Source organism: Solea solea, chromosome 11 (assembly GCF_958295425.1).
Source record: "Solea solea chromosome 11, fSolSol10.1, whole genome shotgun sequence".
NCBI lineage: Eukaryota > Metazoa > Chordata > Actinopteri > Pleuronectiformes > Soleidae > Solea > Solea solea.
Window position 1 is genome coordinate 10,803,030 of NC_081144.1, and position 23,902 is coordinate 10,826,931.

At 39.4% G+C, this 23,902-nt stretch overlaps 3 protein-coding genes across 5 annotated transcripts in view; 2 read left to right on the plus strand and 1 right to left on the minus strand.

The window, feature by feature from the left end:
* Positions 1 to 2,353, plus strand: part of lama5 (laminin, alpha 5) — a 73,479-nt gene extending 71,126 nt beyond the window's left edge. For both annotated transcript variants that reach the window (XM_058643255.1, XM_058643256.1), the window contains exons 75-80: positions 288 to 425; positions 576 to 735; positions 818 to 948; positions 1,033 to 1,126; positions 1,213 to 1,332; positions 1,930 to 2,353. In XM_058643255.1, coding sequence (XP_058499238.1) covers positions 288 to 425; positions 576 to 735; positions 818 to 948; positions 1,033 to 1,126; positions 1,213 to 1,332; positions 1,930 to 2,078 — 792 coding nt within the window. In that variant the 3' untranslated portion in view covers positions 2,079 to 2,353. The remainder of the gene's footprint in view (positions 1 to 287; positions 426 to 575; positions 736 to 817; positions 949 to 1,032; positions 1,127 to 1,212; positions 1,333 to 1,929) is intronic.
* A 531-nt stretch (positions 2,354 to 2,884) lies between these two features.
* Positions 2,885 to 7,081, minus strand: adrm1 (ADRM1 26S proteasome ubiquitin receptor). Of its 2 annotated transcripts, none has more exons than XM_058643257.1 (10): positions 6,960 to 7,081; positions 6,286 to 6,526; positions 6,000 to 6,116; positions 5,608 to 5,827; positions 5,236 to 5,317; positions 4,982 to 5,103; positions 4,615 to 4,746; positions 4,075 to 4,232; positions 3,725 to 3,827; positions 2,885 to 3,378 (listed from the first exon to the last, which is right to left on the minus strand). In XM_058643257.1, exons 2-10 carry the CDS (start codon positions 6,493 to 6,495, stop codon positions 3,290 to 3,292), a joined length of 1,233 nt encoding a protein of 410 aa, XP_058499240.1. In that variant the 5' UTR covers positions 6,496 to 6,526; positions 6,960 to 7,081; the 3' UTR covers positions 2,885 to 3,289. The 2 variants fall into 2 exon arrangements, with proteins under 2 accessions (XP_058499240.1, XP_058499241.1); XM_058643258.1 differs by lacking the exon at positions 6,960 to 7,081 and adding an exon at positions 6,728 to 6,916.
* Positions 7,082 to 7,105: 24 nt separating this feature from the next.
* On the plus strand, positions 7,106 to 23,818 carry dnajc5ab (DnaJ (Hsp40) homolog, subfamily C, member 5ab). The gene is made up of 5 exons (XM_058643259.1): positions 7,106 to 7,263; positions 18,626 to 18,798; positions 19,502 to 19,715; positions 20,053 to 20,224; positions 20,365 to 23,818. The coding sequence occupies exons 2-5, from the start codon at positions 18,692 to 18,694 to the stop codon at positions 20,457 to 20,459; spliced, it is 588 nt and encodes a 195-aa protein (XP_058499242.1). The 5' UTR covers positions 7,106 to 7,263; positions 18,626 to 18,691; the 3' UTR covers positions 20,460 to 23,818.
* Positions 23,819 to 23,902: the final 84 nt, after the last annotated feature.

Genomic DNA, 23,902 nt, shown 5'->3' on the forward strand with positions numbered 1-23,902 from the left:
TTATGGGACGCTGGAGCTGCATTTTCAGAAACCAAGGCCCTAAGCACAAGCCAGTGCCTAAACTGCATTGCCTAAACTTCTATAGTGTACAGTTACTGGTTAATGCCTTAAGAAATATATGAAAAATCAAGTCAAACATCAGCTTTTCACCATATCATATTAGCTTTCTGTGTGAAAGTGTAAACATAGCACACACAAAAGTGGTCTGATATCTGGATCCAGACTCCTGTGTCAGGTTCACCTGACCTTCTAACATTCTGCGATGCTCCCACTTCATGTCGCTGCAGGTGTTTATAAAGCGCGAGGGAGAGAAGATCAGTCTGATCGTGGACGGCATCGGTGCTCAGTCTAAAAGAATTCCTGGAGGAGACAGGACTCACCTCACAGAACCACTGTACATAGGAGGAGTCCCGCCAACACTGAAGGTGAGACATTCAGACTACATACTCATCTTGTTTTGGTCTTGTTCCCATGCAGTATTCTGTATTATAACATAATAGTATATTCATTCAATAGTTCAACAGAAATACACACCTGAGTGAGAGACACTCTAACTCTGTGGTTGTAAACTTTAGGCTCCAGGCTCCAGTGGTTTCATCGGTTGTGTCAAGGACCTGAAGCTGAACGAGGCCCCTGCAGGAAGCCCCTCCCACAGTCAGGGGACAGTTCCCTGCTTCCAAAACCCTCTTCAGCCTGGAGTGTACTTCTCTGGACAGGGAGGACACATTGCAATCGGTAGTTATTGTTGTTACTCGTTAAGTCGTCCTGCTGCGTTGTTGGATTGCGACTGACAATCCGCTCTCTTTTTGACCCGCAGATGAGTCCTTGGTTCTGGGTCGGGATCTCGAGATCAAATTAGAGGTTCGACCACTCTCGGACTCTGGGTTGCTGTTGCATGCTGGGACATCACCTGACCAACATCTTAGTTTGTTCCTCAAACAGGGAGAGGTGAGAATACATGAGTGAGAGATTCTAGCTTTTCACATTAAAGAGCAAGATTTCAAAAGAGACTAAAACTCTGCGTGTATTTAGGTGATCATCTCAGTAAACAGTGGTAAAGGTGAATTCTCTGCCTCCTACACACCTGAAGAGCCTCTATGTAATGGACGCTGGCACACAATCACAGGTGACCTGTCCTCTGAATATGTGACTGTCACTACTCTGGCCTGTTATAACATTGTTGTAACACCGCCTGTCTGTGCGTCTCCCCAGTGGTGAAGAAGAACAACGTCCTGCAGCTCCATGTAGATGCAGCCAGTGAGCACAGTGTCGGCCCCAAGCAGAGCCGCTCTGCAGGGGTCAAGGAGACTGTTTACCTTGGAGGGATGCCTGGTGAGTACCCACACGCACGCACACACACACACCACTGTATTTGCTACCATAACAAATCCATTGTGTCTTTTTGCTCCTCCTCCCATTTAAGTCCTGTGTAATTACTTCTTAGGTTAAACTGACAAAAGCAGAACATTTAAATTGAGTGATATTTTTTTGATTAAAAATAAACGTATACTAGACAACAGCTCATTTTACATGAAGGTTAATTACATGCATGTATTTTACCGCAGCTTCACATTAAAACCAAAATGCTTTAAATTTGAAGGTGAAAATGTGAAATGTTTGCTCTGTAGTTGCAGTCGTTTTATTTAGTGCTCCAGAAATGCTGAGCTACGTCATCATATCAGACACACTACCTTTTAGCTGGCTCCTCTCGTCCAACCCAGGGGCCGTATGCTGCACGTGTGCCTTACACCCTCCATTGCATATCCTCTTTTTTTATTCTTATAAAGGTTAGACTGTTAAATCATGCAGTCCGAGGTTGCACAAGTGGGTGCTCCTTAGTTAGAGCAAGCCATTGGGAGATATGTCCGTTGTTTTTAATCCCCCGCCCCCTTCTATTTGTAACATGTTGCTCCTCCTTCTGTCCACCAGATGGTATCACAGTTCCCGATCTACCCATCGGCCTGTCACCTTTCCAGGGCTGCATCCGCCTAGCGACAGTCAATCACAGACCCACCATGTTGTCAAAACCACTTGCTGTGCATGGGTCTGTAGGCACACAGGGCTGTCCACACATATAATCCAAACACACATTCCCCCCCTCCCCCCCCCCAAATACAAATTACTGGTGGTGGGTGTCATGTTACTGTAGCTTATTTAAAATATATATTAATATTTATTGTATATTTTGAGAAAAATATATATTTTATAATTTTCCGTTTGTCGTCGCTATAGAACTTGGTTTGTTTTTGTGCTATAGGGTGCTACAACAGTGACAACTGCACATCAAATCTTATAAATCTTGAATCAAGTCTGAAATGTGTAGTATATTGTAAATAAATACCATACAGCGTGATATGTCTTGCTTTTTCTTTTTTTTTTTAAACAAATGGTGAAAAATAATGAATATTGAATCTATTGAAGTACAGGATGTGTACATAGCCATGTATTGTGCATTTCTTGAAGAGAATGTTAATACCTACTGAGTCAGTACACTGTGAACATTTTGAGAAATGTCCTCGAAGGACAAAACTTATCTAGTCTGAGACACAAAGATGGACAAATTAAACATTTTCATGTATTGAGATCAACGTAGAACCGAGTATTTGAAACTGGTTAACAGCATAGCCCTTATTACCTGTGCCTGTCCAGTTTGTGGGCAAACTTTTTCATCTCTCGTCTGTTGTTAATGTAAACCTGTACCAAATGTGTGTGAAGCGTGTATGTTATATAACCACTTATATAAAAAGAAAGAAAGAATACGCTTTCCCCACTCCTCACGTGTTGTAAATGAAATGAAACTATAAATAAAGTTGGTTTTTTTTCCATACAAACTGCACTTCTACTCATTTCTATTCACCAAAAAAAGAAGCATTGTTCATGTCAGTATTATTATTTTTTTTTATTATGAGTGAATCACAGAAGAGCATAAATATATCCACACTCGTTTCTGTGGCAACAAAAAAAGAGAAGGAAAATAAGATCAAACACAAGGCTCTTAGTCCCAATCTAATTCCCCCACGATTGTTTTTAAAAATGCCTCTCTCCTCTCAGAGTATGACTACTGGTCAGAACAAAACAGCTGTTGTTAAACAGACTGGCCTAACTTGTTGTTTTTTTTACAGCCCTGGCAATTCTGTCATGTTCATCCTGAGTGGGAGCAGAGTGCTGCCTTTGGTATAGAAAAAAAAAAAAAAGTAAACAATGAAAAGAAGGAGATTAAAAGAAAAAAAAGTACTGAAATATAGATTATAAGGAATCACAGGAGTTCATAGACTCAGCAGGTTGGACTCTAATCCAGACTCATGTCCTCGTCGTCATCTTTATTCTCTTTTGAATCTCCTTTACTGTCCTGCATGGCTTTGGCAAATGCCTCCACATCTGGAAAGTACACACACACACGTATGTAATTAATAACAGAAAAGGGGAATTTTTTTTTTTAATTTTAACAAGGACTGTTCTCATAAGTCATAAAAATACTGTTGTATTAAACCATATTATTAAACATGAAAATGACATTTTGCAGAGGTTCCTTAACTTAAAAGAACATTCTATAATAGATTATAAAAGTGACAAACCTATGCAGCAATAGTGTTGTACTAAGGCCAAGCCAATCTAATTTGCTGAATAAGAAAATGGTTGTGTAGTAATTGACTTAAGTCTCTTGGATTTTGTGATGGGGGGGAAAAAGCCCAGTAGAATAAAACACTGTGCGTTTGTGTCTCACCTCCTCTGTTGGCAGCGTCCACAGCTTCTGCCGGCAAACCAAACTGACTCATGAGGGGGCCAAGCTGCCCAGACGCCAAGGCACTGCTGAACATGCTCATCGACTGAAGGAGGGGGAAAAAAAAATATCACAGTAACCGGTCTGATGTCATTAAAGAGTTAATGACTCTATATTTGTCCTAATTAAATAACTTGTGTGACTCAGTTAGATTTACTGTTAACATGAAGATGACTGGTATCCATCTGCATATGTTTTGTCTCATGTTCTACCCACAGCTAATTAGCAGGGATCTGGATGTCACAATCCCTACAGTAGAGACACTTTGACAAGCATTCGTCTTTTCTTCCTACCTGCTGGAACTGAGGTGAGTTGAGTGTGTTCTGAATCTCCTCCGCACTCTGCGGTAAACTGTCACCACTGGGAAGGAAGGGCAAGAGCCTCTGCTGGACCTCGGCATTGGTCAGGATGGGAGCCATCATCTCTGGGGTGCAAACACTTGCTAGGTCCACTAGAGAAGAGAGATGGTTCCGTTGGTGGTTGTTTTCTTTCTCAACACGTCGTCATTATTTAATATCCTTTCCTTTCTTTACTTCACTTTAGAATAACTGTCTTCAACCAGCTTCAAATACAGGTTAAAAACATATTCTGCACAGCCTTCAAGTCATTAAAAACATGTTATCATTACATTATTATTATTTTTATTAATCTTGCATTCATGTCTTGTTAACTTTTTAACATACTTGTTTAATTTTGATACATTCCATCTTTAATGATACTTGGAAAACATCTTATGTGATTATAAAATGTGCTTTACTGGCGACTTGAGTCCTGTTTCACTGTCATACCAGACTTTACCACTCCCTATTCTATCTGCGCAGACTCTTCCCTACCTGCTGATCCCTGAGCAGCCGCCGCGGGGACATTCATGGTGGCGAGAATGTTCTGAAGGTCACTAAGCTGAATGGGCTGATGGGGTGTAGGACTTCCAGCAGATGCCGGGGCCACAGGAGTCTGAGCAGAGGCTGCAAACAAGAGGAGCAAATAAGGAGGCCGTGAAGAGCTCTTCAGATATACAATGTGAATAAACTGGTAATAAAAAAAAAAAAAAAAAACACTTAATACTATGGATTTTCTTCACATACGTCACATAAGGTGCACATTTGTTATTATGTCTCTGCAGCATGGTGTCTCACATGAGAGAGAGAAGTGCACTGCACTCATGGGTTACACAATGACACAGCACCGTATTTAATGTACCTGGTGTGGAAGGTGACACAGCTGAGGCAGCAGGAGTCACAGGAGTAGTGGGGGCTTGAGAGGAGCTCTGTCTCGGGGTTGCACCTGATGAAGGAGTGGCTGCTGCAGACTGGCTACGAGAACTGGAGGGCAGAGAAGGACAGTTACGGTAACAAATAGGGGCTTACATCGGCTTTATCACAGAAGGTTCTGTAAAGAGAAAAGAGCAATAATGCATGCCGACTCAAAATCTCGAAATTAATGTTCACTCTCACCTGGATGAGGAGCTGCTTGTAGCAGGTCCTCCACCACCCAGTAAATTGGCAAGACCTGGTCCTGCAAGAGCTCCCAGACCACCTTGGACAAACAAACAAACAAATCAAAACATGTCACAAACTTTCTTGAATTCATATTTATCCATTTGTTTGTATCTTGGTGCTATTTCCACCTACGTTTACTGTTTTATTAGGGGGATGAAATAAAGTAAATAAAAGGTTTTTGGTTTTAAGAAGAGTCAAGTCATTTACTTTTCAGGGCTATCACTGACAGTTTAATGTTTCCCATGACATGTGGTTTAAACTTAGTTACCAAAAATCATGCTTAAGTGTCAAGTGTGGTGTGAGCTAGAGGATTTAAACTGCGCTCACCCAGTCCACCTAGTCCACCTAGTCCAGTTGGTCCTATCAACTGCATCAGCTGGTTGTGGCTCATATTTCCCAGTAGGTTTTGCAGGCTTCCCTCTCCTCCGAGAGCAGAGAGTTCATGGCCACTGCCGCCTCCGCTACCTGGTGCTCCAGGGATTGGGGGATTATTCAGGTACTCATTCACCTTACGACAATGTTCCTCATCTTTGTCGGTCTTAGGCTCCTGATTAATACAAGACATAAAAGAAATTCTTGAAAAAGTGCTAAATTTGCTTAAAACAAGGAAGGTTATACAAAACGGCACTTTGATCCCTTTCATAGACATTTATTTAAAATTAAATAGACAGACAACCCCAGGTTCTTTTCCCTTTGAAAAGAAAGAAGATTCCTCTCACCTGCATCCAGAAGAACAGTCTCTTGGAGCCTGCTTTAAACTTCAGCACGTAGACACGTCCGGTGGTGCACTGACTCACCCTCTTAAATTCACAGTCATCGGGGAAGATGATTAAGTCCTGGAAGATGAAAGGGACATGTCAAACCAAAACCTACACAGATTAGTTCAGGTTTGTGCAGACTCACAGGGAAACAAAGATTGGAAAACAACAATAAACAGGGTCCACAGTCACTGAAATGTTTTTGTTTGTCTTATGGTTCTATGAAAAAGAGACTTATGTTCCTCACATCATCAACATTAGCAGTCGTCCTGTCCTTCCAGCAGAAGTGAATCAGGGAGTCGTCGGACTGCTGGACGTACACCGTTCCCTTGCGTTTGTCCGGTGTTACTACATTTCCTTTCAGGGTCATTTTACCAGCACGAAACTCCACCAGATACTTGCTGGAGCTTCCCCTGGAGCCACTCACCAAGCTTGGAAAGAGAGCACCTGACGACATGCTCAGATCTTTACGTGAACAAAGCCGAGCACTGAGAAGAAAAATATAGAAATTAATAAAATGATATATTTCTTTTCCTTCCCTCTCAAGATCGCCACGGCGAATCACCCGTTTCTTCAGTGATTTGATTTGTAATTGAATAATATATGTATATGAACAACAGTGAATAATAAGCATTCAATAGTAAGGCTGAACAAGTATTCAATACTTGTAATATATTGTTCTTACATACACAAATGAAGGTAAAAAAAAGTCAGTGTTAGCCGTGTGGAGTTCTCGCTGCCAATGCTAACATTAGCCCATGACGAGGCTAAACCATCAAGCGACCAAGGCCAAAGTGTTCCGATTAACAAAGCTTCACTAGTTTAAACCTCTACAAACACCAGTGAACTTTGAGTATGGAAACCGATAATTTTGCAGCAGCGTGTGAATTGAATGTTAACCAATGAATCGCGTTCACAAACCTGAAGTTTTTAAAAGCGGAGTTGACGGACAAGTCTTTCCTCTCCTCTTTGTCGCTTCCTGTTATGTCGAGGCCGCGCCTGCTGTGGGCGGGAGCGCGCACACAGAGTGGGAGGGATTCCGTTCGACTGCTGAGCTCGGATTGACAGCTACCTCCCGTTGTAGTTGATATCACTGTGGCCGTACTACCGGCTGTTTTGAATGATTTAGCGGCGGAGAGGAAAGCCAAACTGGGATGCGAGTAGTATAAAACTCGCTTCGTTTAAAAGAAGTAGAGGAGCCAGTCTGCCCGTGGTTTAACAAAAGGTAAGAAACGCGCACAGTTAGCCAGGGTGCTAACATTAGTCAGCTTTGCTGCCCTTGGATTAGTTAGCAAGCTAAGTGCTAGCTGCCTAAACCAGGCATATCGCCCCAGGCAAGCAATGCTATGGAAGTGCTAACTAACATGGATGCTGTGTCTGCGGTTCCTAGATTATTTGCTTTGATTGTCGAGCCGGTCGATATTTTCGAGTTCTGAAAATGAACCGAGAGACATGCGTAAAAAGCAGTGGCGTCGATTCAAAACCTGGGGCGTCATGTGGATTATTATGGGTTCATACATGACCGTCTGGGGTGAGAAGATACTACAGGATAAATCCGGATTTGCTGATTGTAGCCAAGTGAGGGAACAATATGTGTTTTTTTATATCTCTAGTGGAGAGACAGATACAACTTAATTTCCAAGACGATGGTAACTAAGTACACTGAATTATTTTTGTTTTATTGTCCATAGTGTGGGGGATTGTAATACTGGTTTGCTTACTCGTGAATCTGAAATGGCTGTATTAGAGCGGTTGTCTTTTTCTGTCCCTAAATGATGTGACTCGGCAGTGGCAGGTGGTGAATTGGCTGAGAGTGAATGTATGTGTGATGTAATGGCAGAACATGTTAAATTCATAAAATGTTATTATTCAGCTGCTGTTTTGGCCCTGGTGGTCCTAACTCTTTGAAGCTTTAACACTTATTATTATTATTATTATTTCCAAATATTGCTCCATAATAAAGTCCATTCAGGCTGGACTGTTTTTGAACTGCTTTTTAGTTTGTGTGTTTCCATTTATATTAAATAGTCTCTTGAAATATTGATCATAAGAAAAACATGACTCTGCATTTGCAGTCCACTCTAATCTGAGTCAGTATCTAACCATACTGTGGTTGTCCATGTCCAGATATTGTCCAAGCCCATTTAGAGATCTGGGACAGTGCACCTCCAACCACACAGATGGAAGAGTGTCTGAATAGACCCTGTTATTCAGCCTAAAGGCTCAGTGAATTCTGAAGTGTGATCCATTATGTTTTCATTATCAAGTGCTTAAATGATGTGTACATTGCATTAAGGAGTGTCCTTTTTCAACAAGTTGGAAACTTTAAAATTCATATTGTGATCAACTGTTTTACTGCACATATCCTGGTAAACATTTTTACCAAAGCATATTATCTGTCTGAGTCAGGTGGTTTGTATGTGTATTGTATGAGTAAATTGAAACAAATGATGGTTAATGATGTCACCACTAAGAGCTCTGCTAGAAGTGGTCATCGGTGACTCATGAAGGCCAGTCACGTTAAATCAGGTTACATCTAGATAACAGAGGAGCAGTGGGGGGAGTCACATTGCACCTATAATAAAAGAGTAATGTCGTTCAGTTTAACTTTAAGAACAATAGCTTCTTTTTTTTCAATATCAATTACTCCATGTATTATTCAAGTGGCAACAGGTAATGACATAAGAATAATAATCCTCAAGATTTATCTTTTGACCAGAACCGTGTTAAGGTTTTGCAACCCTAAATCCACAGATATCACCTGCAGCCAGGCTCTATTGGATGATATATGCTTTCAATCACACTGGTGTCTTGTCCTTTATCCTCTATGTTACTTTATATGGGAACATCATTTACAAAAATTACACCCTCTGCTATTGAAGAAGACCATTAACTTAGAGCATCCACTCCTTGGGAACACAACTTTGTTATAAATTAAATGAAGACTATGGTCTTTTTCCCAGAGCCTTCCATTCAACCTGACAATGTTTTTCAACTTGCCAAGTTCTCCCCTCTGTGGCTGTTTGGAAGTAACAATATATCTATCGTTGCTTTTGGATGTATGTACTCATCCAGCAAATTGGAGTACATACACTTGTCTATGATGTTGCTGAAAATATTGCTAGTATATATTACATAATGTGACAAAAAAGGATAATAATGTTAATCACATTTTCTTAAAGCCTGGGATGATATTGTGTTGTCCAATGTTTTATTTGGTCTTGGATGTAAAGCAGTTATCCATTTTTGGAAAGGTGGTGTTGAAGCCTATGCAAATCTAAAGAGATGAATTATTAATGCTTGGAAACAGCTGTGTCATTAGTCTATTTTGTTGTGCCTGTTCTAAACTTCTCTACTGTCATTTAGCTGTGGTACTTGTGTAACAGTTTCCTGTTGGTGTAAATGCTGCAGCCCTTGAAAACCTAAAATTATCCCCCAGCTGATTCCTACTTTGGCTCACTGGTATTTGGTATTGATATTTGTATCCTCATGTAAGAAGGCTGACAAACTGTTCGTATTCAGTCTACCACGTTAGAAAAATAAATTGTTGTTTTGTCTGACTAACACCAGACTTAAAATTCAGTACATGTAAATATGTTACAACCTGATCATGTGATTGGGAGTCGCATCACTGCTGCATGTATACCCTCAGTCAGACTTTGGTCATGTGCCACAGCCTATATTATTTGAACAGATGAACATATTAAAGTGTAACATTTCAGTGAATGAATGTATATATGTATACGGTAATGTAGTTTTACTTTTAGCAGTCAATCATCTTTAGAGACCTTTATCATTCATAAATTGCTGCTGCTTGAGCTCAGTGTTACTTAGTTGCTCATGAGCATGTAAAATGGCAATTGAAATGCATTTAATTTGTCTCACTGTAAGTAAATAAAATGCTAAAACTATACATGGATCACCAGATCTGAAGCTATACAGTATATCCTAAGCCTATAAACCACAGATCCCCTGACAGGTTTGTTTTTTAACCTGATATGGTCGCCACTTACCACCAGGTCATGAGTCTTGTCATGAGTGCGTCCTGTAAACAGCGCAGTGTAACAGGCCTATGATCACAAGTCACATTAGGCTGTCAAATATTCACCATCAATGGTCCTTCTCATGCAGCTTCACTTCACTTAATGTTCTGTCTTTTATTATACATGTCAAGGTTTGCTCAGTCAGTGCTAACTTGGCAGTATCCATGTCATTACTGTAATGTCTTACACAGTCTGGTTCGCACAGAGCCTGCATGTCCTTTGAGACGGCTGATTCGACCTTAGCTAATGAACTGAATTGGCCTGTGTGCATAAGCAAATCCCTGTGCCATGATTTGTGTACAGCACTGTATACAGTAGGTAACATTTGCTATGAATAATGTCCATAATCTGCATAATCTTTGCACTCTGAGTTAATCTCTGATTATCAAACAGCATGATAAGAAATTAACTGAATTAACTAACAGCCTAACATGGCTCTACTTTTGTGTATTGAGATATATATAACATCGACAAACCAATGTCAGATTTCCCATTTTTTACAGTGTAACAATTCTCCAAATACTCCCACACATCTGAAATAAATGTGCTGTGTGTGTGTGTGTGTGTGTGTGTGTGTGTGTGTGTGTGTGTGTGTGTGTGTGTGTGTGTGTGTGTGTGTGTGTGTGTGTGTGTGTGTGTGTGTGTGTGTGTGTGTGTGTGTGTGTGTGTGTGTGTGTGTGTGTGTGTCCGTGTGTCCGCGTGTCCGCGTGTCCGCGTGAGAGAGACAGCTGTATTTACTGTGCTATGACAACGAGGTCCTCGTCACATTACAAGCTATTGATGGTCAGGTGCTGCGTGTGTCTGACTGTAACCTGATCTCATTGAATGAATATGTAGCTGCACACTCTCACAATCAACAACCACTGACTAACTTCTGTAACTGTTTGTCTCTGTGTTTGTATTTCTGTGTGAACCTTTATTTGCATATAACCTCAGGATACCAAGTGAGGGCAAAATGGGAATATGCATATGTCTTTCTGTCTTATTGCTGCCTTTTTAGTATTCATAGTCATTGTGATCCCATTGGGCCCCTGAGGAAGACTTAGACTGGTGCTTTTGCTCTTTTATGAAAGCAGTATTAGTTAATCCGTTCCATAAATTTAGCTCTGGTTCCCGGAGGACCACTTAAAGATTATCATCTGAGTGGTGAGGAAGGAGCTGTGGAGGATGTGACTGTGTGTCTGTGTAGTATGATGTGGCTACTGGTGGTGATTGCTTGCCAATAATGTTGACAATCACAATTTCTTTCTTTTCTTTTAAATGATGTCTGTCATCCATATTTAGAAAGATTTAGAAAGTAAGTAGACTTTAGATGTACCAGCATTAATTCAATAATAAATTGATCATGAAATCAGGAGGAAGATGAGTAGGAATGCGAAGCAGACATTACATTTGAGGTACAGCTTTAAAGAAATCGAAAGGTAAAACCAAGAACTATATTTAAAATGGGACAAGAGGAGAAAATGCATTGTCATCCATCTAAGAATAAGGAAAGAGAGCAAGAGATGGTCTGACAAGTTCATGAGGAAGTGATGATAAAGGTGTAATGTTGAAAGTGAAAGGGAGCAGTGTGAAATGGGTGATGGAAGCTAATTTGAAGAATAAAGAGAAGAAGGAAAGAAAAGAAAGCAGCTATGTTGATGATGACGTCTAAACTGATGTTTTTGTAATTGTTCACACATAATCTCATTTTTTTTCCAGCTTTGTATTTCCAGAAAGTTGATGGTCTAGGCATTTATTGGTGAAAGTGTAATGTTCTTATAGAAATAGTGAGTATAGTGACTGAATATTTTACTTATTTTAATCTTAGATGTTGTAGTTAGGGCATTTGGGCTCTAGGAAACCGATGGAACGTTTTCACAGTTTTTTTTATGTATTAAGAACCACATCATAAACCAATCACCATAAATTATTTTTTGATTCTATTTGGGTTCTTCCTTAAGGGGACTCCACACTGGATCTTCTTCCTCTATCTCGCCTAACTGTAAAAAATTATACAATTTTTGTTCCTTGCCTTGTGAAACTTCATACATCCTCATCTTCAGTGTAAAGAATAGAAAGCATATGAACCCAGAAAACTGACAGGAGTTCATATATGAAAGAAATCCGTTGTTTTGTCCTGTTACTGTGTAAGCTGTATCAAACTGTTGCTTTTGGTAGATAATTGTTTGCCTGCCAAAGTAGCAATGATAAACTAGAGGTGTGTGTGAGGTTGGGTTTTTGTGAGGTGGACTGTGGACAGGTGTTAAAAGCTGGATGTATACATGTAGTGACCAAAGCTTAAATATGTATGAGGTTATAATGTACATAGATTGTTGACAAAAAAAGGATAAATGCAGCTCTAGTTTTGATTGTGTACTGTGAGGAGCAAAAGCCCAGTCCAAACTTGGTTGTTCTAGCATTTAAATGTAAAGTAATCAAATACTTGTGTGGAGGCTTGAGGAAACAGATGGAGAATTCTCTGCACAATTTACATTCACAAAAGAACAGCTGTTATTTAGCATAGTCAATAATACTGACTAATGATCCATGCCTTCACTGAGCAGCAGTAAGTGAAAATGTTCAGACTATGGGAGTAAAGTTGTGTCATTGCTGTCTCAGCTGTCTATAGCTCCTTTTTTATTCAGAGGTCAACTATACAGTATTTCGATCCAGTAGACCCCTCATTTCACAGGCTTTATTCTGAACCAAACAAATGCTACATGTTGCTGCTACAGAGTGTACTTTTTCTGAGCGCATGATGTGTGACACAATAGCATTACGGTTTGTTCTGCCATTTTACACAGACAGCATCAATCTGACTGCCTCTGATGCGCGCATTAATGTGGAAAAAAAATGCTCCAGTTCCATCTTCGTACCTTTGTGTGGATCCTGTGGACAAATAAACACCAAGCGTTCAGCAAGGCCCCAAAAGCTGTCACGCGATTTTAGTGGTTCCAATGTCTGTGGTTTTGTCTGTGTTGTAATGTCCATGCTCACTTCCCCAACACACAAAGCACATGATGTGATGCATCAAGTGTTTCTGCGACAGTATTCATGTACACAGTACAGTATTCTGTACAGTTCCAATGGAGCCAGGTGTTGTAGACTTTGTCTCTTTATATATTGTTTCAGCTCTATTAATCAAGCTGGCATCAAGTCATTATGTGTATACAGTGGAGACAGTGCCATATTTGGCAGAAATACTTTTAATTTAGCATGGAAAAAGGTCACATATAGCAAGAATGTGCTTTACTTCAAGTGTAAATTGTAAGACATAGATCATTGAGCATCGCTTAAATCACTATTAATTCAATGAATGTCTGTCTGTCTAAATCCTGCTTTGATTTCATGGCAACAGTTTGTGTTGTTTTGATGCGTTACTGTGCCATACACATGATGCTGAGATGCTTGGCTGGTAAACGACGCTGTACGCTTTCCTTGTTTTCGCCTTTTCTGCAACAATTTAGTTATTTTTAGTAGAACAAATAAAACAAAATAAGTAAAGAAAAGAATGAAAATGGCAAACTAAATAACTATTCACAACAACATCAAAAAAGTGCTAACAGTAACTATGATACTCCGTATCCGACAGATAGAAATGTAAAATATGATACAGTTCAATAATCCTATATATAGAATGCTTCACTACGCACAGACTGTAAATGTGTAAATAAAAATCAGCAACAGCATTTTTAGCTGTTTATTTCTTCTTTATGGGAGAGGAATATTTGTTACAGTGGGAGAATCATGTATTTATACCTAGCACAAATGTGTTTTTAAAAGGTCTAAAATGACTGTATTGGACTAGAATCAGTATACTCGAGTTTTATTTGTAATTAACTCAATATTTGTACTGTATATACTTGAAGGAGGTCTATGCTCAATCAATACATTAATTGAAATATTTATGTTTTCTGAATGAACAGATCGTTTATCTTTTAACTGACTAATAGTTACTATTAGCTCATGTTTGCTATATTCTAGCGACTCATGGGTTCCTCCTTGCATAACATGGGAATATGGGGGACATGCTTCGAGCTAAACTGTCGAACACTGTGCATTTTTAGTCTGAATGTGATGGACTTGGGGCATTTGATGAGGTAGCTTGTACAGGCCTGTGTCTGTGGGGTACTCGCTGTCCGAGTGTGAGAGAGTGAGTGCTAGCCCCGCACAGACAGGCATCAGATCAGAGACACACACAGATCTCTCGTCATGACTGGGAGCGCACCATTAATGTCAGCACTTACTGATATTACAGTACTTCAAAATGTATTCCCCCGGGCCTGTTTGGTACCAGGTACAGTCATTGAAGTTGAAGCCTTAGATGTGAGTAGTGCGCTAGTCAATGAATATTTATTAGCAACTAAGCACAATAATTTAAAAAACAGTTTGATAGTTCTGGACCTAACTATCACTATAAAAAAATGGCTAATGTGGCAGAGGATTATATATATATTTTCCACAACTACTATAAATTAATGATTTGCACTGCACTGTCAATCACACTGGTGTCGCCTCACAGTCCTGTACAAAAGTCACCATTAGTATTATTGTTTTAGCAATGCTGTAATGATCATTCAGTATAATTACTTAATTGGAACACATCCAGAAACTTGTATTCAGTTTTCAAATAATAATAATTTTTCTGAAAATATTAAAACAGTTTCTGCAGGTTAAAGTATTTAGAGTGACTTACACTTGCACAGTACCATGACCCTGACTCTCTTAGACCTAGATTGGAACCTGATTAATATATTGGTAAAACCTAGTATTTTACTATTTCATGTTAAAAATAAAAATAAATCTCCTGTAAAATTCTTATTCTTATTCAAGACTTCCTAAAGTATTACATACACATATTGTATAAGTTAAACTCTGACAGCTTGCTGGTGGTGCCTGAGACTCATATTTTATCGTCTATTTTCCTCTAAATGGGAAAATAATTTGCAAAATTGACGTTTTATTGCAGAAGACCTGAAACTAGGGAGGGAGGGGGGGCTAAAGATGAGTGTGAAGCACAGTGAGCTGTGATTATTATAGCTTTGTAGCTCAGTGAGAAACCTTTACACGATGAACCTGATGGGAAAAAAATCAAATCAAATACAAGACTCAGGTGTGAAAGCTTACATTAAGTCGCACTCTTGAAGACACGGATGGTTTGGTGTCATCCTCACTACAGCATGTGTTCATTTTCACTGTCTCTCTGTGAGTTCCAATAAATGTCCTCTTTTAGCTCTGTCACTGCTCAAGCCAGGTATAGACTCACACACTCACACATCCCTCCCTGTAGTATCTTGGTAATCCTTGGTGTACAGATGGATCACCCTCATTGGTTAATCTCAGTCAGGTGGTAGGTTTATCTATGTTGTGACTGGTTATTCCAAGGCATAGTAGTGGATTGGATTTAGGGATGTGTTAAATCAATCTGCTCTGAAGCATGGTATTTTCTAGGCATTGTGGGGTTGCCATGGCAATAGCAGCCATTTGGAGCTATACAGAGCTTTGAGAAACAAATGGCTAACTCAGAATTTTATTATAGATTTGTATTATTAATAGAATTGATAACACATAATTAGAAACGGAATAGAAAATATCCACACAGTTTGTTTGTATAAGGTGTATATCTCTTGCAGTGTCCTCATGCACGCTTCCTTTTTTTTCCTTCTTTTGTTTATTCAAGATTATCCTAGAATCTCCTAACAGTGATCTCCTCCCAGTCACAGCCCCACACACACACACACACACACACACACACACACACACACACACACACACACACACACACACACACGTACGTTTGATGTTTATGGACTCTCCATTGACTACAATTATTTTGCACAGCCTAAACATAAATGTATGTATGTATATATATATATATATATATATATATATATATATATATACATACATATATTATAGCTGAAGGTTGAAGATAATATGTCTTCATGTAGTTTGAACCACTGATAAGCTGTAGATAAATGAATTTGTAAACAATGCAAACTTTTCAGACTAAAATCAAACATTGTAACCCTTTAATCTCCTGCATGGCCTACCACAAGTTGTGTTTTATTACATGTGTGAAGCTTATACATATGCCTGAGGGTAATCATTCTACTATTGCAACGTGGTGCTCATGACTCACAGTGTGATTATTGCTCGTCATCTCAAAGGTGTAGGTCCAGTGTGACGCTTAGTATCCTGTTGTTAATTTAAGTGTAGCAGTCTGGTTTAGTGTCTGTAAAGGAGAATTGGCTTAAGCCTGCTAACCCCCATACACCTGCTGTCTGACACGGTTGTATCAGACAGCACTGAGGTGCAGGCAGTTGCTGTCAAGTTCAAACGTCTGTGTGTGGATTTCCTTCCAGATTCAGAAATCCTGAATTTATTCCATAAGTATAAAAATACAGATTAATGATTGAAGTTGTTTCTGATTTTAGCTTGACAGTTTGTTCTATGAACTCTTGCGTGGCTTATAATCAGCTAACTTCTCCTCCTTCTTCTTTTCCCACTGAGTTCCAGCAGGCTGTACAGTAAGAGGTGCAATGCTGCCCTCCGCAGTTCAAAGTTCACAGTCACATTTTTACATCCAGAATAATCACAGATGGTTTGAGAAGTTTCTTATCATGTATACACATGTTACCATGTTACCCTACAGCTGGTGTTATTTTTCATCATGTCTTCAATCAGTGAACAGACTATGGTGCTGTTTATAATTTTACTAATCTTTGTGACATTCTTAAATAGTTTTCATTTTCTATATTGTGTGTGTGAGTATAAGGCTAACATAGCATGATATAAACATAAAATCTACAGTATATCAGCAGTATCATGAAAGAGAACCGCAGATACTAGAGCTGGAGCATCTTAGAGAGAGAGGGATGTTTGCAGTGGTGTACTGTGTTCAAGTAATAAAGTGATTCCTACACTGAACTTTGAGACAATAAAATCAAGGGAACTAAAATGTATATGTTACTATGTAACTACTGGATAAGAAGCCTACCATAATTTAGATTAAATATTATCAGTATTTATTGTCTGTTTGCTGTAGCAACAATGACCTCGTGGTGACTTACTAAAGAAAATACTAAAGAAAAATTCAGCTTTGATGGATAGAAGTATTACAGTGTGTAGATGTCACTGTCGTTACTCATTTTACCCTCAGAAAATGTCTCGGTTCTCTCTTAAAAGTAAAATATTAGTAGAAGAACTCTGCCAACTGATGGCGGAAGGCCTGTGAGACTGAGCTTCAGTTATGTCAATGCTGTCTGAATTTTGTGTGGTGATAATAATAATGGCAAAGCTATAACTTCTTCTAACGGTTGTCTGTTGTGTGCCTGAGGCTTAGTTTCTTGGGTTAAACATTTTGTCCATCAAGCAGCAGCTAATATTGAAAATGGATGACATTTTCAGATGCCTTGTCTGTCCTTAAGTCCATAGTCTCATGTTGTATGACCAAGAAAAGCATTCATTCGCTACATGTACAAAGTTAGAGGATAGAAACAAATAAATGACTGAAATGATTGTTCGTTTGTGTGCAAATATATGCAGATTATTTTTCCTGTCAAGTGACAAATCAATTAATCATCACATTTCTATTGTATGTTGTGAGTACGATTGTTGTTGCCTGGTTCTATATTTTGATATTGCACATTGTTGAATATTTTAGGGTGTTGAACGCATTTGACGACAGCTGCTGTTGCATGTCCATCCACCTCAGAGCATCATCAACAGCACCTGTCTGTTAACTCTGCTTTTATCTACAATCCTACAATTTACTTAATGAGACAGCACACCTTGATCTTTCATGCATGGTTCTTGTCTTGTTTGCTATGTCATCTTCTAACTTACTAGAAATAGAAGGTAACTTTAGAACAGACTGTAAATCTCTCTGCCTAACCTGACTGTGTGACATGAACCTAAGTGACCCATATTTAACCCGTCCTGTGCTCATCAAAGTAAATGGTGCTGCCGGCACAACTGTCGGGACTCGGGAGCAATGTGAGGTTAAGTGTCCAGGGAACCTCTGGTGTCTTGACTAGCGGAGCAGGGAATCTTCCAGTTCAGTTTTATTGTTACCTCAAATGATTCCTTATTACTTTAATAATATTTATTTTCTTCATTTACATTACAGCGTAGTGAAGTAATATCATCCTTGATAAGGCGTGAAAATACTTCTGATTAAATTCGGGGACTGGTTGGGACAGAGCAGTGAATGTATGGATTCAGTCAAAAATGTCTCTCACTCTGTGTTTCCAAAAAAACTGAATATCTTTGTGTCTGTTAGTCCCTTTGGAAACGTGACATTTTAATTTGAAGACGTCATTTCATTGTAGGGGACATTTAGACATCTATAGACAAAGCAGATAAATCAGTGGATCAGTAAATAAAATAAAAAGTGCTGACCAATTTCAAATACAGTCATAGTTGCAACTGTAATTATGAATTGCTATGTGCAAAAATTGAGATAAACATGAGATAAATAAATGGTAAACAAAATAATTTCAGCCAGCTCATGTGTGTCCTTGTTTCTGCTAATTCCCTGTTTCTCTTTGTACCTGACAGGTGTGACAGGTGAGACAGGTGAGACACTTTATTACTGAGGGAGCGAGTGAGACAGAGTAAGAGACCATGGACCATCAGAGACAGAGAACTCTCTCCACATCAGGAGAGTCACTTTACGTTGTGCTGGGAGTCGACAAGAACGCTACTACAGAGGACATCAAGAAATGTTACAGGTAGGACGTTCCCCACCAGAGACTTTATAGTCATTTGTTATTTAGTATGCCACTAGAGGGCGTTGTAGGCCTGTGACCAGCTCTTCAAAGTGATCCAAGAAATTAACATTAAGTTAATTTAATGATTTGCAAGTGGGTGTTCGATTGTTTTCCAGATACAAATGATTGTGAGGTGAGCTGTACATGAGTCCACATTATCAATATGTATCCAGATGCTCCTGCAGAAGTGTGTGTGTGTGTGTGTGTGAACAGGTGCACACTCATTAGCGTTCTCTTCTTTCTGCAGTAGAAACAGGGCTGTGATCAGTTATTATAGAGGAATACAGTGAGTTAGCATTTGGTATCAGTGGAGAGACAAGATACTGCCTTTAAACAGGAAGAAATCTCTGTTAGAACCAAAGAGTGAACGAACCTGCCTCAACCGGTTGGGGCAGGAGAGCGGACAGAATGAAGGGGGTTAGTGAACGAGAAAAAGACAAGCCGTAGATGAAGGATGGATGATCATAATAATAACCTTAGCAGTAAAGAGTAGCTATATGATATATAGTAATAGTTAGAGTGATTGAGCTAATCCGTTTCATACAGCAATGCTCTGCTACGCTCTCAACAGTGTTGTATCAAACTGACTGACAGGAACACTATGCTATTGTCATGGTGTCGGTGTCGTTTCCAAGTCCTTCATTCGCCGCTTTCTTCCTTACAGGAAACTGGCATTGAAGTTTCACCCAGATAAGAACCCAGACAACCCAGACGCAGCCGAGAAGTTTAAGGAAATCAACAACGCTCACTCTATACTGGCTGACACTACCAAGAAGAACATCTATGATAAATATGGCTCCCTGGGACTGTACGTCGCAGAACAGTTTGGAGAGGAGAACGTCAACACCTACTTTGTTCTGTCCAGCTGGTGGGCAAAGGTACGATGAGAGAGAGAGAGAACTGCTGGCTGTGCTGTTGTTTCTGTAATTTTGATGGAAAGTGCAGTCGTGCAGTCATATTAGAATATAAATTTAAAAAAAAAAAAGACAGAACAACAGAAAAATTACAGTAAAAAAAACAACAACTCTAAAATCAATTAAAGTCTGTCTATTTCTGTCCAATACATTTTATATATTAGTTTAATGCTGTATTGTGATTATATTATGAAATGACACTACATGCCATAGACCAAAATGCTGTAACAGTAGTAATGTATAGATGTGTGCAAAAATTTAAAAAATGTATCCCTATCTCTCTCCCTTCTGTATCCCACAGGCCTTGTTTGTGTTCTGCTGCCTGGCCACAGGTTGTTATTTCTGCTGTTGCCTGTGTTGCTGCTGTAACTGTTGTTGTGGTAAATGTAAACCTCGGCCACCCATGGACCAGGATCCTGAGTTCTATGTCTCGCCTGAAGACCTGGAGGCCCAGATGACCGCTGAGGAAAGAGGTAAGCCCTCTCTGATGCTGACAAAACCATGTCTTTCTAAGAGCCGATTACTTTTTAAACACTATTATTTTGTATTTATATAACTGCATACAATTATTTTGGGTCGCATGCTTCCTAATGTGTATGTGTTTCATTCTCAGATGGTGAACCAATTGTGTTGCAGCCATCCTCAGCCACAGAAACCACCCAGCTCACTGCTGATGCCCACCACAGCTACAGGACCGAGGCATACTAAAGAAGCACACACACCTGACAATTACACACAAATTCCACCATAATTGACCCATGTCTAAGTCCCACCCCCCTGTGCTGTTGTCATTACATTAGCTGGAAACAGCCGAGTTTTGGCCTAAAATGAAAGTTGTAGTGACTAATGTGTATATTGTTTTTGCTTCGGCCGCTGGTTCAGTGGGAAAAAAAAAAATACACAAATTAACTCCTGTGAATTCTAGGCTTTTATAGTTTAGATTTAGTTTAGTTATGTTGTCTTTGTATACCGATCTTTTACTGTTGCACAGTGTGGGTGCTTTTATAACATGCCGATTTAGTTGCATAGTGTGTTTTACTAATTTGAAAATGTTCTTTTATTTTTTAATGTACGTTTAACTGAGCTAGCGAGAAATACAGTAGCTTGTCCATATCAGCAGAAGTGGATGTGCCCGGATCTGTCGGGACCATAACCTGGCTGCCCGTGATCTTGATCCTGTGCATGTCAGAGGTTTAAATGATGACATCTGAGCTGAAGCTGGAGTTGGTCATATCGTTATAGGCGATAAGTTAACATTAGTTAGCTAGCATTGTTATTGTTTGCTGCACGTCGCTTCAGCATTCCTCCCAGCATGACTTTATAAAACGCCAGAAAGCCACAGAAAAGTGATAACAACCAATGCTTTTCTATGGCGGTCTCCGCTCAGAATGTAGCTTGAAGCTGATACTTGCTCTGATTGGCCCGTGTGTGTTCAAGGGTGGGGCTTAGCCATTGGTCAATTACTGGACAGATTTAAACTGCACACATCTGCAGTAATTATCTAATACCACACATACACCAGCAAACAGTACTTGCCATCACTTTATCGGTTAGCCTGAGCACCACAGCTTCACCCAAAACTTTCCCCTCTTGAGTTTTGAATCTGAGGTGAAGAGAGAAGAGACGGGGAGAAAAAAAGTAGATGAGGAGAGCGTTTTAGTGGAACAGCCAATAGGAGCGCCCCCTCTCTTTCTGACCTGCCCTTTGATTGGTTAAAGTCTCCCTTCACAGACCAGGTTTTCCCAAGGCTGTAAACAGACTCTATAAGGTCTCAGATCAGTTGATTTACATTATGTCGAAAGGTTATTAGGGAATTATTGATTAGTAACACCAAAAATATAATTCATACTTGTACTGGTATTGACAGAAAGCAAATAAATAGAGCTCAGCTTTTATGTAGTTTATGGCTGCAACTAACAATTATTTTCATTATAGATGAATCTGGCTCCATAAAATGTCACAAATCATCCAAGTCAGATGTTGGCAACAAACAAAATAGAGCCTGGGTGTACTTGGAGGTGTTTATTTGTGCCCTTATTATTACCACTCCTCCCTGAGTGTGCCGAAGGCATCTCTCACTTCGACAGGTGCCGCACTGGCATTGATGCCATTCCCTCACTTCTCCTAAATCAAACAAAACGACAGAAAGTGTCTGCTCACTTGACTTCGGTTCAGCAAGGTCAGCGCGTCTCAGTTCTGACGTAACTTCTGCGGGGAAAGGATGACCTTTACCAACTGTCAAGTTCTCACAAAGCACCAGGGCAGAGATTTCTAAAAATAATGAAGTAATTAAGTTTGATGAATGTGGCATTTAGCCAGCTGCAGCATCTCTCTCCGTCACCCAGTGCAGTTATTCTGCGTGATTAACCAAAAATGGTTTCAGCTGCAAAACACATCAGTCTTCAGACTCGACTGTCTTCCTCATGGAAACACTGCAAACTAATCTGTGCAGCTGTCTTTTACACGTGTGACACATGACGGAGCAGACACATGAAAAGCAACACCAGCTGCTCCAGTGTTGACTGTGACAGGCGTGTTTCCCTTCTCCATCACAGGACATCCAAGCTGTTTTATGATCAGTTACTCTAATTATTATTTTTGGTTATTAGTGATTCACAGCGATCGTCCTCGTCTTTCTGCCCTCCTCCTCTTCTTCTTTTTCACCTCTTTCTTCCCACACTGAAAGCTGTGTGTGTGCTGTGGGAGTCAGTGTTATTGGTACAGATATTGTAACTGCATCACCATGCGCGAGTGACTGCTTTCTGTCACCGAGAAGGACACAGATACACACATACACTGAGTGAGCCCAGTTTGACTTTTATTTTTCAGTTTGTTTATGCGTGTAAGTAAAAATGTGTCGTGTTGTATGAATGTATAGATTCCACTGTATTTTTTTGAGTGGGTTGAACACTTTTTTCCCCCCCCCTCGGTCTCTGTAGATTTGCTTTTCATCGCTTTCTGTTGTCCTTATTTATGTTGTTAATGAAGGGAGGATATCGGTATCCAAAGTCTTAATTGTTTATGTGGCAACAGTTAGTTTTTTTGTAGATGCTAAAAACCGTAGCACCTGGAAAACTTATAACAATCAAAACAAATGCATTAAAGCTACAGCTCTCCAGCTCTGCTAAATAGAAATACGGAAATGTTGTTGTTGATTGTGTAAACATCTTTTAAGAAAAACAAAAACATAAAACGTACCCAAAAACAGGCTGTATTTTTCTTTGATTACTCTATAAAAACACACTCATGTATTTATACATATCATGGGAAAGTGCAGTAAGAGCTGAATAAGTCCCGTCGATGACTGCCCGTCTTTTAATTAAGAAGACTGATATTTTGCTACATTTCTCATTTATGTCACAAATTCTCTGTTAGATTGAACAGATGTGTCAGATTGAATATCGCCATTTCTTGTAAACTCCTTTTAACTCCTTGTTTTGCTTTGTAATCGTATCTTATTGTGTTTGTTTATATTTCCACTAACATTAATTTCAAGAGCTATTTAAACAGTTTTTTTGTGAAACCAACTATCTTCCCTTGATTGGTTTTTCTGCACTGCGTCATATTATGGCCGTTGAAATGCCACAGTGTTAAACCCCTAACCCTCAAGTTATGTCTCTATAACTTGTCGTCTACATCGACCAAACACAGAACAGTGTCTGAGTGAATCCAGCATGAAGTCAAAGTCAAATACAGGAAACAGATCTTCTGTTACATCTGTAGCATTGACGTAAACAATCTGCTGTGTGAATATAGCAACCATGTGGTAATATTCAAGCTTCATTTTATTTATCTTACTTTTGATTAATTACGTAGCTGTTATGTCAAGGAGATGTATAGAATTTTTTGGATGTGAATCGTTTTGAAATTGAAATGATAAAATGGCAGACCTGCTGTATATATATATACACACACACACACACACACACACCGTGGCACAGTACATAGAGATGTAGAGTTTTTTTTCTGTTTGTAGCATGGACTAATACTGTTTGTCTGTCAGGCAGACATATGGGTAAATTAAGTATCTGATGTACTGTTGTAAAATAAATGTTTCTGATGCTTCAGAGCCTCTTCTCAGTGTGGGTGTCTTTGGGTTCAATCTTAAATGGTTTAAATATCCTGGAATGATTTCAAAGGGACATGAAAAT